This window comes from Corythoichthys intestinalis, chromosome 18 (genome assembly GCF_030265065.1).
Source record: "Corythoichthys intestinalis isolate RoL2023-P3 chromosome 18, ASM3026506v1, whole genome shotgun sequence".
In the NCBI taxonomy this organism is placed as follows: Eukaryota; Metazoa; Chordata; class Actinopteri; order Syngnathiformes; family Syngnathidae; genus Corythoichthys; species Corythoichthys intestinalis.
The window spans coordinates 42,501,291-42,515,814 of record NC_080412.1 but is presented as its reverse complement, the minus strand read 5'-3'; the positions used below and the strand labels follow the sequence as shown (position 1 = coordinate 42,515,814).

At 37.8% G+C, this 14,524-nt stretch overlaps 1 protein-coding gene and 1 long non-coding RNA gene across 2 annotated transcripts in view; one reads left to right on the top strand and one right to left on the bottom strand.

The window, feature by feature from the left end:
* The first annotated feature begins 5,712 nt into the window (after positions 1-5,712).
* Positions 5,713-9,742, top strand: LOC130906117 (fibroblast growth factor 1-like). The gene is made up of 3 exons (XM_057820067.1): positions 5,713-6,020; positions 6,127-6,230; positions 8,750-9,742. Exons 1-3 carry the CDS (start codon positions 5,804-5,806, stop codon positions 8,954-8,956), a joined length of 528 nt encoding a protein of 175 aa, XP_057676050.1. The 5' UTR covers positions 5,713-5,803; the 3' UTR covers positions 8,957-9,742.
* The window catches only part of LOC130906118 (uncharacterized), a 70,772-nt gene continuing 64,379 nt past the window's right edge, over positions 8,132-14,524 (bottom strand). The window contains exon 3 of the long non-coding RNA XR_009061223.1: positions 8,132-8,785. This is a non-coding gene — a long non-coding RNA (uncharacterized LOC130906118). The remainder of the gene's footprint in view (positions 8,786-14,524) is intronic.

The window sequence follows — 14,524 nt, the reverse complement described above, 5'->3', positions numbered from 1 at the left end:
CACACAGATAATCTTTTGACTGACGTCTCTCTTGTCCAATCGGGTAGGTTTAAAGGTCTAAGAGGGCGGACGTTATTCCTGCTAAGGTATATCTAAACGAAGAAGCTCACTCTGGTATTTATCTCTGTCCGCAGGCTTGCTAGCAAAATGCAATACGGTACCCCTCCAGCAAAGTGTTTTGATTATTTGTCAGAAAGTAAGGTTTTTAGCCGCATTTTCTCCTAAATCTCCCTGTTATCCCGTTTGTTGTTATATTATCGTCAACAAAAACGTTCACATAACATGTACTGTTATTATTACACCTTCTTATCAGAGGCAATCTTTGCCCACTGTTGTACGATTCACTTGTTTCGGAGGGGAGGGTGACGTCATGACAGCCAGGGCGAATAAACGTCATCAATAGTCAGTAAAAGGCTTTAGCAGCTCTTTGCCGTCATCTGCTGGCAACAAGGCGGACCTACGTTTATTTTCATTTGATGGGTAATCTTTGAGTGTAGGTATTTAGAAAGCCTTACGTTTGCACGAATATACGACAAAGGAAAAGGGGAAAAAAGAAAAAGAACATTTTCAAATATCGAGTCAACTTTATTGCTAAGTGTGCACATACAGTCCCTGACAAAAGTCTTGTCGCTTATCCATTTTGTAGAAACAATTGCTAACAACCTGACTTTTCATTATTCAATTGGTTTCAGAAATGGCTCATATGAAAGCTAAGACCCTCCCAAATGAAGTTGAATGAACAAAAATATATTTGTTTCACTGAAAAAAGATTTATCATTTAATGAAGACATAAAGGTCAAATTTTGGCAAGACAAAAGTTTTGTCGCCTACAGAAAGTAGTGTGAAAATTGAACAAAAAATGGACTTCAAATACAAAAATATGTTACATAACATAAGCGAATTAAGCAGTGGTGCTGTGAGATCCAAATTTAATATTTTGGATGACTTCCATGGGCTTGAAGGACTGCATCCATGCGGTTCGGCAAGGATTCATACAATTTTTTGATGAAGTCATCAGGAACATCAGAAGAAAGCAGTCTTGCATGCCTCCCAGAGTTCATCAACATTCTTGGGTTTCGTCTTCCACACTTCCTCTTTCATCCTACCCCAGACATGCTTAATGATGTTCATGTCTGGTGACTGGGCTGGCCAGTCCTGAAGGATCTTGATTGAAGTATGCGATAGAGCACCATCCTGCTGCAGAATTTGTCCCTTTTTATGGTTAGGAATGTAACAGGCAGCTAAGATTTGTTGATATTTCAGACTAATTATGTTGCCTTCCATCCTGCAGATCTCTCGCACACCCCCACACTGGATGTAACCCCAGACCATGATTTTGTCAACACCAAACTTCACTTTTTTCTGAGTGAATCTCGGATCCATGCAGGCTCCAGCAGGTCTCCTGCATTATTTGCGGCTACTGTGGTGTAATTCAATGGAAGATTCATCTGAAAAATCCACCTTTTGCGACTTTTCCAGCCTCCATCCTTTTGACAGGCTGTGGGCCTTGGCAAATGCCACACATTTTTTTAATTGTCTGCACACTGAAAGAAAAATAGTCTGCAATATCAACAAATCTTTGCTGTCTTCTACATTCCTAACCTTAAAAAGCGACAATTCTGCAGCGGGATGGTGCTTCATCTCATACTACAATCTCTACCTCAAAGTTCCTCAAGGCAAAGAAGATCAAGATCCTCCAGGACTTGCCAGCCCAGTCACCAGACTAGAAAAGGATGAAAGAGCAAGCATGGAAGATGAAACCCAAGAATGTTGATGAACTCTGGGAGGCATGCAAGACTGCTTTCTTTGATGTTCCTGATGACTTCATCAATAAATTGTATGAATCCTTGCCGACGCCCATGGAAGTCATCCAAAATATTAAATTTGGATCTCACAGCACCACTACTTAATTCGCTTATGTAACATATTTTTGTATTTGAAGTACATTTTTTGTTCAAATTTCACACTACTTTCTGTAGTCGACAAAACTTTTGTCTTGCCAAAATTTGACCTTTATGTCTTCATTAATTGATAAATCTTTTTTTCAGTGAAACAAATATATTTTTATACATTTGACATCATTTGGGAGGGTCTTAGCTTTCATATGAGCCATTTCTGAAACCAATTGAGTCATTAAAAGGCAGGTTATTAGCAATTGTTTCTTCAAAATGGATAAGCGACAAGACTTTTGTCAGGGACTGTATACACTCGAATGTTACATTTAGAGAAAATACCTTTACTTATTTTTAAAGCAAGTGCTTTATACTTTTGAGGTTTTTTTTTTCATATACGCTGTACTTATGTTTTTGCGCCTGTATCTGTACTTTTACGTAAGTGGGGAAAAAAATGAGTACACCACCGCAGTACACTATGTCTTTTGTTTAACCTTTGTAGTACTGCAACTTCACAATAAAAGCATTCAAAAGTTTAAATTTAATAAAGTGAATCAAATGGGAATAGGGTATTTACTCTGCATGTTGCTTGATTGACACTGTACCCTCCCCTAAATGTTCTCTATGCGTCTCTTAAATGTTAGCATCGCTGTACTCCTGATGAAAGCATTACGTGTGAAACAAAAATGACCAGTACGTAAATAATAACTCAATTTTTCCAGCATCTTGATATGTGATTATCATGAGATGTATTTCACACAGAATCGCATCCTCCTACACTGATAGCTTGATGTTGATAAGATCTTTCTTCTCTGAATGAACCCAAAACTGCGGTATTAAAGGCATTGGAGTTGTGTAAGAAAATGTCGTCAACCTCCTCGTGTGTATGACGTCGACTGCTTTGCTCACTGGTGGCCTGAAGAATGAGTCAACAGTCGGTCCGAGGGGACACCTGAGCCACATTATTGCTTTTTCAGTGATAATTACAGTCTTGACATTGGGGCTGGTAGGATGAACCCTGCCTGGTAAAGCAGTGGGAAAGTGTGACATTTTGATTTTGTTTGCCTGATTCATGTATCATTTATTTAATTGTCATTCAGAAATGATTATGGATTGGATTTCCTCAAGATGACTTGTCGAAAATGGAACAATCCCAATCTTTCTGTCAAACCCAACTTCGCCAGCAAGAACAGGGTTCAATTAGGAAGGTACCTTATTGGCCCGAATATAGGACGGCCCTGATAATAAGATGACCCCCTCTTTTTCCAGACTCACGTTTGAAAAAAAGACTTTTTGAACACCAAATTAATTTTCATACAGAAAATAATTACAGCACATCTGAAACAAATGTATTTGAGAGAAAAAGCATGTTATTTTGCCTCATTCAAATCTTAATATCTGAACATTTAAATATGTCAACTAAAGTGCAATCACATTCGTAAATGAATGGCTTCTGGTTTTTGAAATGTAAATAAACCAATCTATTGTGATAAAACAACAAAATTGCAATAACTGCATTAACCATCAAAGTGAAGTCTAACTATAGTCTTGAAACAAATCTGAATAAGGGAAAACATTGCAATAAAATAATGCAAACTGGTTAAACTTGAGAGTAGCTGAGATCTGTCATGACAGAACATTGCTTCAATGATATCTGGCGCCATCTAGCGTCGAATATAATGTCTAGACCGCAAATATAAGACGAACCCCACTTTTTCAGTCTTATTTTAATGCAAAAAACACAGTCTTATATTCGGGCCGATACGGTAGTTGTATACAGAATTTTGAAAAAATTTACGGTCCCCCGGAAATTTGCCAAAAACTTGCCCGTTCATTTTTAATGGGAAATGTCCCATTCACTTTCGAGGGGATTGCCAATAGAATTTACATTGCATCGTTGCCATTGACGGCCATGCATGTCAAATCTATCGATGCTAATGTACTTGGATTCCATTGACGCATCTGTGAGTCGATGCCATTGACGGCCATGGACGTCTAAATTTTTTCCCACTCATTTTCAATGGGGGAAAAAAAGAATGTCCCCAAATCAACAGGAAATGACCAGACATATATATAGGACGTGTCGCCCAATTGTCCCCGAATCCATTGACGCTTATGGAGGGTGCTGCCATTGACGTCCAAATTTTTTCCCATTCATTTTCGAAGGATAAAAATGCTATTGACGCCCATGGACGTCTAAATTTTTTCCCATTCATTTTCAATGGGTTAAAAAAATGTCCCCAAATCAACAGATAATGATCAGATATCAATAAGACGTGTCCCCCAAATGTCCCCGAATCCATTGACACTTATGGAGGGAGCTGCCATTGGCATCCATGGACGTCCAAACTTCCCATTCATTTCCAATGGCATTTAATCATGTTTTTTTGTTCTATTGATGCTAATGTACTTGGATTCCATTGACGCCTATGTAAGTCGATACCAATGACGTCCATGGACTCCCCAAATTTTTCTCATTCATTTTCAAAGGCAAAAAACAAAAACAAAAATTCCCCAGATCAACAGGAAATGACCAGATATCAATACAATGTGTCCCACAAATGACCCCGATTCCATTGACGCTTATGGAGGGTGCTGCCATTGACGTTCATGGACGTCCAAATTTTTTCCCCATTCATTTTCAATGGCAGAAAAAAAAAATGTCCCCAAATCAACAGGAAGTGACCTGGTATTGTCCCCGAAATGTCCCCAAGTCAACCTGGGCGGGGTTAAGATCTGTATCACCACAGAGCAAAGACCCGGAGTAATTTCACTACATATCAAATCGAAAGTAAGGGCCTACTTACGTCATTGAAAAACCAAGGTTGTATTCTCCTAGGCTAAAAAGCTGTCGTCGCTGAAATGTTTAAAACAAAGAAACGATCGAGCAGCCGGGGAGAAGTTCTTCCGCTTGATTCTCACAAAAGATGTCCAAATCCTTGCAGAAGAAGGTTTTTTGGGCCACTCTGAGTTTCGAGGCTTTAGGTGACCAATTCATCGCTACACATCGAGATGCCGTATGCTTTCGTATTGGAGTGTTGGTGAGGTCTTCGGGAATTGACGTCATCAGGTTGCGGCCGGGAGCGAAACGCATCCCTTGTTGCCAAGGTGTTGCTATGGCAGAAACTCAAAAACTACGCGGTCAAATCAAAAAAGATCTTAGTAATGTGAGTTTTGAGACAGCAAATGATGCATTCAATACAATTTAAACGGTAAAACGCTCATGAATTGAAATCTTCACTTGTCTTTTAATTAATCGGCCGATTAATTGATTATAGAAATAATCGTTACTTGCTTATGACAGATGTCATTAAGTGTCATTCAGCAAATTTTGTCACTCACTCCATTTATGGCCGGTCCGCATCTTTTACATCCATTCAAAAGTGACATCATTTGTCGGATGACACTTAATGACATCTGCCATAAGCATTTATTAACGCTCATGCTAGCGTCATGTCATAATTATGACAATCTTGTCACAGTTTGATGACGCCACTGTCAGATAAAGTGTTACCGAAAAAAGTGTTTTTTCATACTCGAGTCGTCTTTTACCCACATCTCCCACACAGCCAAGTGAACTCTTGACACATGTTGTCATTATTTCCGAGTAGCTTTATTCTGAGCATGCTATTGAGCAAATAAATACCGAACCACTGACAGTGACTATCTATGTGTATTCTGTTATGTACATTTTTCTACACATACTGTAATTCCAGTTTTTGCGCACTCATGCATCATCTTTTTATTTGTTTATGTCATCACATATGGCCAATTTACGAATTTCGTACGAAAGTTACATCAGCGCCATCTGGGGGAAAAAAAGACCTGAATGAAACATTTCCGGTGCTCAGATATCAAAAGGAGCTGTTCTGACCCAACTTCCCGTCTGTGTAAAACACTCTCAAGGTGACATGAACGGAGAAGGCAGCGCTTTTGGTTCACATCACGAGTCTCGACATCTTGGGAGGATGCCTGAAGGAGACCTGATAAGGTTCTCAAATGATTTCCTGGAAAAGTACTTTAAGTTTCAGCCTCTCACCAAGCTTTACTGCCGCAACGGAGGCTACCATCTGAGGATCATGCCTGATGGAAGCATCAGTGGTAGCTTGGATGAGAATGACCCTCATGGTAAGCTAATTTTGTTTTAATATCAAACACTGCTTCTAAATTTTTTTTAAAAAAGGGAACAATGCTTCAATTATTGTCATAATTGTTTTTACTGTGTGTGCCACAGTTATACTGAGACGGTGGGCGAAAGAGACAAGTGTGGTCGTTGTGAAAAGTGAGCACACGGAAAGATTCCTGGCTATGAACGATGAAGGTTGCCTCTATGGTTCAGTAAGTACCATTGAGCATATTTGTAAATTTTTAAAAATACAGTGGAGCCTCCAAGCCAACACTCAAAAAATATGAAACATGGTATTTATGAAAGAAATTTCAAGTAGTTTCACACAACTGCTTCAAGTGACTATTAAGTTATGTAGTTAAATGAAAAATGCCTAAATGATTTAAGCAAGACTTAAAGGGATCCTTGATCTTAGAGACATGTAATTCTTAAAAGATAAACGTTAGTATGAGTTTTATGAGGGGCCGTACAAGACATTTTTCATTCTGGCCCTCTCATACACATACATTCTCCTTTCACATACATATATATTCGCTCTCACACACATATATTCTCCTCTCATATTTATATATTTTCAATCTCACTCTCATACATTTTAACTTTCACATTCGCACATTTTCACTCTCACATTCAATACATTTTTACTTTCACATTCAATACATTTTTACTTTCACATTCATTCATTTTCACTCTCATATATTGTATTTTCACTCTGAGATTCATACATTTATACTTTCATGTTCATTCATTTTCACTCTCATATTCATATATTTTCACTCTCATATTCATTCATTTTTACTCTTTCATTTTCACGCTGTGTGTGTGTGTGTGTGTGTGTGTGTGTGTGTGTGTGTGTAGAAAAAAATATGTAAATGAGAGAAGAATATATCGGTATAAGAGTGAATATATATCTGTGTTATATATGAATATATGTACGTAAGAGGAGAATATATGTACGTGAGAGGAGAAAGTATATATGCGAGTGGAAAATGTATGAATGTGAGAGTGAAAATGTAAGAGTTTGAGAGTGAATATATATAGTGGGGAGAACAAGTATTTGGTACAATGGGTTTTCCCATTGACTGTGTATCAAATACTTGTTCTCCCCACTGTATGTATGTGAGAGGAGAATATATGTGTGTAAGAGTGAATATACAGTGGGGGGAACAAGTATTTGATACACTGCCAATGGGAAAACCCATTGGCAGTGTATTTAATACTTGTTTTCCCCACTGTATATGTATGTGAGAGGAGTATGTATGTGTGTGGGAGGGCTAGAATGAAAAATGTCTTGTACGGCCCCTCATATGAGTTAAAATAATTTGATATTATTAATATGTGACGTCATCGCCGTGCAACGTCAACAACAATGGCGAGCTACTGGTTTATTTTTTTTTTTAATTTTAAATTTAGCAAATATTATTACAACGAAAACATTGAGGGGTTTTACTATCAAATTATTGTAACTTGTACTAACACTTATCTTTTAAGGACTAGGTCTTTCTATCCAAAGTACTCTTTAACACTGCTAGTGCTAAAACAACACCCAAATCAACGCTGATCAACTCATTTACAAAAAATGAACTCCACAGAATTTGATGTGTAAGGCATCCTAAGAGGGACAAAACTCATGCAATTTGTACAATCGCATTACGTATACATTAAGCAATGGTTTTTATAAGTGTTTTAATTGTCTCTCTTATATGATATATACACCAATGGATTCAGTAATTTGTAAATACACAAAGATAATATGTTTGTACAATGAAAAATGCCCATTTAAAATGTTAATTATATTTAGTTTAATCACGTTATGTATGTATTAAGCAATACTTTTTAATAAGTGTTTTAATTGACTCTCTGACATTATTAATACAACAATGGATTTAGTCATTGTAAAAAAAAACACAAAGCTAATGTGTATTGTTGGAGGCAGTCTTTCAAGTCCTCTGCGTGTTCGTTTTCAATTCAGGTGAGATGGCTAGACTGGATTGTTAAATGAAGACTGGAGGCAAAAGATCAATAATGCACAGTTTTAATTTCAGAAATTTCTGGGTGCACTTAGCTACAAGACAGACTGTATAGAAAATGCACACTACACAGATTGCTCGGCCTTCCTTATATAGGGTACAGATAAGGAGGTGTGTCTTAGAACATTTGGTGATTAACTCATCTTACAAACCTTGCAAAATAGGTCATGAGCCTTGTTGCGTTAGCAGTTAAAAGTCCATGATCGTCTGAGGCAAAACTAACTATCAGCAGTTTCAGTGGAAAAACAACTGGTCAAGCTTGCGAACATATCAGAAGATCGCATTAGCCGAGAAGCATATTGATTTCAATATATACAGTAAAATAGTGCGTGTGCATTTTTTTCCCCACAAAAATAATCTGGTGCGCACTAAAAACTATCTGGTAAACATTGTTGCAATTGGCTGACTTGCATGTCAAAAGACCGCTAGCGTAAATGCTATATATTGCTAATGTTTACAGCAACTGGCAAACTTGCATAGCAAAAGTTGGCTATCTTAAATGCTATATAATGCTAATGTTTACCAGATAGTTTCTGGTGTGCACTGGAAAGAATCTGATGTGCACCAGATTGCTTACATTTATTTTATTTATTTCTGTTGATGTATGTCAGACTTGTCACATGAAACTATTACCTCCGTAAGACATTCAATTCAAGTGAAGTGTTCTCATGGATAAGCGGGCTCCTCCCTTTGCATTGCAGGAGGCACTCAACGATGATTGCTTCTTTGTGGAGAGCCTGGAGGACAACAAGTACAACACGTATCAATCCAAGAAGCACAATTGGTATGTTGGGCTGAAGAAGAATGGAGAGCCCAAATCAGGCCGCGAGGCGAAGTTGTCTCAGAATGCAGTCTTCTTCGTGCCAAGGCCAGCCGAAACAAGTGCGGCTGCCTTTGAAGAAGCTTAACCATTGTATCGCATTGACTTTTCTCTTTACCATTAAAACAGCAAATAAAGCATCATCTTAACTGAATTTAGAATGTGAAAGATCCTACATGAGGTCTGCATTAACAGGCTAGTTTATTGTCATTGTATTAACATCATGCTAACTGTGGCACTAGCTTTTTCATTGACATAATTCGCTAAGTGAGACATAATATTGCAATGATATTCTACAGTCCCTGACAAAAGTCTTATCGCTTATCCATTTTGTAGAAACAATTGCTAATAACCTGACTTTCATTTATTCAGTAGGTTTCAGAAATGGCTCATACAAAAGCTAAGACACCTCCCAAATGATGTTGAATGTACAAAAATATATTTGTTTCACTGAAAAAAGATTTATCATTTAATGAAGACATAAAAGGCAAATTTTGGCAAGACAAAAGTTTTGTTGCCTACAGAAAGTCGTGTGAAAATTGAACAAAAAATGTACTTCAAATACAAAAATATGTTACATAACATAAGCGAATTACCGTATTGGCCCGAATATAAGACGACCCTGATTATAAGACGACCCCCTCTTTTTCAAGACTCAAGTTTGAAAAAAACTTTTTGAACCCCAAATTATTTTTTATACACAAAATAATTACAGTACATCCGAAACAAATGATTATAACAATATATTTGACAGAAAAAGCATGTTATTTTGCCTCATTCAAATCTTAACATCTGAACATTTAAATATGTAAACTTAAGTGGAATCACATTTGTAAATGAATGACTTCGGGTTTTTGAAATGTAAATAAACAAATCTATTGTGATGAAACAACAAAATTGCAATAACTGCATTAACCATCAAAGTGAAATCTAACTGTAATTGTAGTCTTGAAACAAATCTGAATAAGGAAAACCCAAAAAAGTAATGCCAACTGGTTAAACTTGAGATATCTGAGATGTCATGACAGAAAATCACTTCAATGATATCTGGCGCCATCTAGCGTCGTGAATGGGTAAAATGTCTAGACCGCTGAGGTCATGACAGAACATCGCTTTATTGATATCTGGCGCCATCTAGCGTCGTGAATGGGTATAACGTCTAGAACGCGATTATAAGACGACCCAGCTTCTTCAATCTGATTTCAATGCAAAAAACACCGTCTTATATTCGGGCCAATACGGTAAGTAGTGGTGGTGTGAGATCCAAATTTAATATTTTGTTTGACTTTCACGGGTTTCGACAAGGATTCATACAATTTATTGATGAAGTCATCAGGAACATCAAAGAAAGCAGTCTTGCATGCCTCCTAGAGTTCATCAACATTCTTGGGTTTCGTCTTCCATGCTTCCTCTTTCATCCAGTTCATGTCTGGTGACTGGTTGGAGGATCTTGATCTTCTTTGCCTTGAGGAACTTTGAGGTAGAGACTGAAGTATGCGATGGAGCACCATCCTGCTGCAGAATTTGTCCCTTTTTATGGTTAGGAATGTAAGAGGCAGCTAAGATTTGTTGATATTTCACACGATTTATGTTGCCTTCAACCCTGCAGATCTCTCACACACCCCCATTCTGGATGTAACCCCAGACCATGATTTTGCCACCACCAACTTTCAGTGTTTTCTGAGTGAATCTTGGATCCATCCGGGCTCTAGTAGGTCTCCTGCAATATTCCAAAATCCATCTTTTGCCACAAAACAGTGGCAAAAGGTGGATTTTTCAGATGAATCTTCCATTGAATTCCACCACAGTTGCAACAAATATTGGATATTGGAGCCCGCATGGATCCGAGATTCAATCAGAAAACAGTGAAGTTTGGAAGGCAAAGAAGATCAAGATCCTCCAGGACTGTCCAGCCCAGTCACCAGACATGAACAGGATGAAAGAGGAAGCATGGAAGACGAAACCCAAGTATGTTGATGAACTCTGGGAGGTATGCAAGACTGCTTTCTTTGATGTTACTGATGACTTCATCAATACATTGTATGAATCCTTGCCGAAGCCCATAGAGGTCATACAAAATATTCAATTTGTATCTCACGGCACCACGACTTAATTATGTAACATACTTTTGTATTTGAAGTACATTTTTTGTTCAATTTTCACACTACTTTCTGCAGGCGCCAAAACTTTTGTCGTGCCAAAATTTGGCCTTTATGTCTTCATTAAATGATAATCCTTTTTTCAGTGAAACAAATATATTTTTTGTACATTCAACGTCATTTGGGAGGGTCTAAGCTTTCATGTGAGACATTTCTGAAACCAACTGAATCATTAAGAGTCAGGTTATTAGCAATTGTTTCTACAAAATGGATAAGTGACAAGACTTGTCAGGGACTGTCTTATATTCGGGCCGATATGGTATTTTAAGGAACAAAAGTGAGGACTTCATCCACGACTGAACAGACCTCACGTCTCGTCAAGTTAGAGCGTTTCTTTTCCTTGCAATTTTTTTTTTTTGGCCACAAGAGAGCAGCATTGCTTTAAAATCAATTGCGATCACTTAGCGTGGACCCATCTTTTGAGAGAAGAGAGGATCTTTCACTAAACTATACTGTACTTGGAATAGCTTATAGGTTTTCAAGTACTGTATTACTTTGCTGTAGTAAACAAATTCTAATCTATTCATTATGGTAATCAACACATATGGAAGCTAGTTTAAAATGTGAATATCTGGGGTTGGGAGGAATTTTTGTGTGGATTTAATACAGCTCAAATGACTTCCTCTCAGGACAAAAACAAGTCTGGTTCTGATGTTAAAATCAAGTCTAATGTAAAGTCAGAGCAGATGACAACAGTTCAGACAAAGACAATAACCTCGCTTCACCCCTGATTTAAAAGAAATTGTCCATTTTTTCCCCTCTCAATGTGCACTTAATCTGGAGCAGCTGAAAGTGAACAAGGCCCACTTAAATATCTCAGATGTTGCTCTTCCTGGAAAAGTATGAAAGCATTTTAAATAGGAGGGGAGAAAAAACTTTGTTTTTTTTTAAATGAGCAGGCCAACTAAAAGTCTTTTATAAATGTCTTATCACATAAAAAAGTGCTGCGTTCGTTGGTTTGGTAGCACTAGACCAGTGATTCTTAACCTTGCTAAAGGTACCGAACTCTACGAGTTTCTAATGGGCATTCACAGAACCCGTCGTAATTTAATAATGAAGCTTTTTTTTTTTTCTCTTCAAATTCACAACCGATATAGCTATCGTAGCAAGCAAATTCGTACTGAAATGTATTCAAATTTCAAATTTACAACAAATAAATTGGGTTTTTCCAGTTACCGCAATTTCCACACTATAAGGCGCACCCAACTATAAGCCGCCACCCACCAAATTTGGCACGAAAACGGCATTTGTTCATTGGACTGGACTAAAAGCCGCAGCTGTCCCCACTGTTTGATGGGATATTTATACCAAAAGATATTAACCGGTAACAATTTGACAGCAGCATCATAAGACTGTCATAAGACAAAATTAACCACCATTATTGTTTCAAGAAGCTTAATTTACTACTGAATGCTTATGACAGACGTCATTAAGTGTCACCCAGCAAATTATGTCACTAACTCCATTTGTATCCAGCTCGTATCTTCCATCCATTCAAAAGTGAGATAATTTGCTGGATAACACTTAATGACATCAGTTATAAGCATTCATTAATTATCATGACAGTGTCATGTCATAATTAGGATTGTCTAATGACATTCTTATGGCGCCACTGTCAAATAAAGTGTTGCCAAAATACCATAAATAGCAATTAATGAAACAACTGGAACACTAACTGAAGCAAGAATTGGCACGGAACATAAATTAACAATTGAGCTTTTTGTAAAAGCATACATTTCAAACATAACTTTGACTTTCACACAGCTATTTTTTGCTTTTGTGACATCCCAAACATCTGAATAATGTTTTCCTTCTACAAAATAACATAAACAACAAGACAAACAGAGCTTTTGATAGCAAAGTAACAATTTATTTACACATAACTAAACTATTGAACTGAGAGATGACCCTGTTGTGCGCGTTTATGGCTGAGTCACGGACACTAGAGCAGGGGTCACCTAACAACGGCCCCCCCGAACAATTTTTTTTTTTTTTCCCCCCAATAGTGTCATTTATTTCCTGGCTTTTTTCTGTGACGAACCCAGAGAGTGTTATTTGGTTATTATCTATTTAATTGATAGTGTTATTATTATTTATTACTATATCATATTAATATTATATTATATATTAGAATTTTTATTTTATGTACTTTTGTTCCGTGAATAATTCAGAAAAGGGCATTTGATTGTGGCTTTCTGAAAAACAATAATTTTTTACTAGGGCTGTCAAAATTATTAATTATATTATATATCATTATATTAATTAATTTTTGAATTAATCACTTTAAAATATTTGACGCAATTAACGCACATGCCCGGCTCAAACAGATTAAAATGACAGCACAGTGCAATGTCAACTTGCCATTTGTGTTTTTTGGACTTTTGTTGCCCTCTGCTGGCGCTTGGGTGCGACTGATTTTATGGGTTTAAGCATTGTGTAATTATTGACATCAACAATGGCGGGCTACTAGTTTATTTTTTGATTGAAAATTTTACAAATTTTATGAAAACAAAAACCTTAAGAGGGGTTTTTATATAAAATTTCTATAGTTTGTACGAACATTTTTTTAAGAACTACAAGTCTTTCTATCCATGGATCGCTTTGACAGAATGTTAATAATGTTAATGCCATCTTGTTGATTTATTGTTATAATAAACAAATACAGTACTTATGTACCGTATGTTGAATGTATATATCCATCTTGTGTCTTATATTTCCATTCCAACAATAATTTACAGAAAAATATGGCATATTTTAGAAATGGTTTGAATTGCGATTAATTACGATTAATTAATTTTTAAGCTGTAATTAACTTGATTCAAAATTTTAATTGTTTGACAGCCCTAATTTTTACATTTAGGCACTCCTGCAATCGTCACACCTTTTCTGTTACAAACTGACCCCGGCCCTCCATTAGAGAAGGGAAAAGTTATGTGACCCTCACGGGAAAAAGTTTGGGGACCCCTGCACTAGAGAGACACAAGCGGCCGAACACGGTGAAGCGAACTCTACTCAACAAGCAACACAGACTCAACAACCTCATCCGCTACACTGGTGATCCCGATCGTTCTGCTTGGTCGTCCAACGCCTGGCATCCCGGACGTCGTCCCGATTGTTCTGCTCGGTCGTCCGCCGCCTGGCGTCCCGGACGTCCTCCAGGTCGTCCTTCTCGGACTTCCCACACCTGGCGTTCTGGACATCCTCCTGGTCGTCCGTTCGGTCGTCTTCCACCGGCGCCTCGACCAAGCCGCCCGACCGTTCGTTCCGTTTAAATCGGGTTACGTCTGGCTTCCTGCGTGGGTGGATTCTGGGGGCGACCTGTGTGGTGACCGCTGCCTCATGGCAGAGTTCACCTGGGGAGCTTGTGTGGGGCATGTTGTGTTCCAGGGGGGTAACTGGTTTGGCCGTGCGCGTTTCCGGCTGGATCGTTCTCCACATTTTTCTCACGCTTCTTGCTTCTTCCGACTTCCGTTTCCTGACATATGACTTCTTACCAA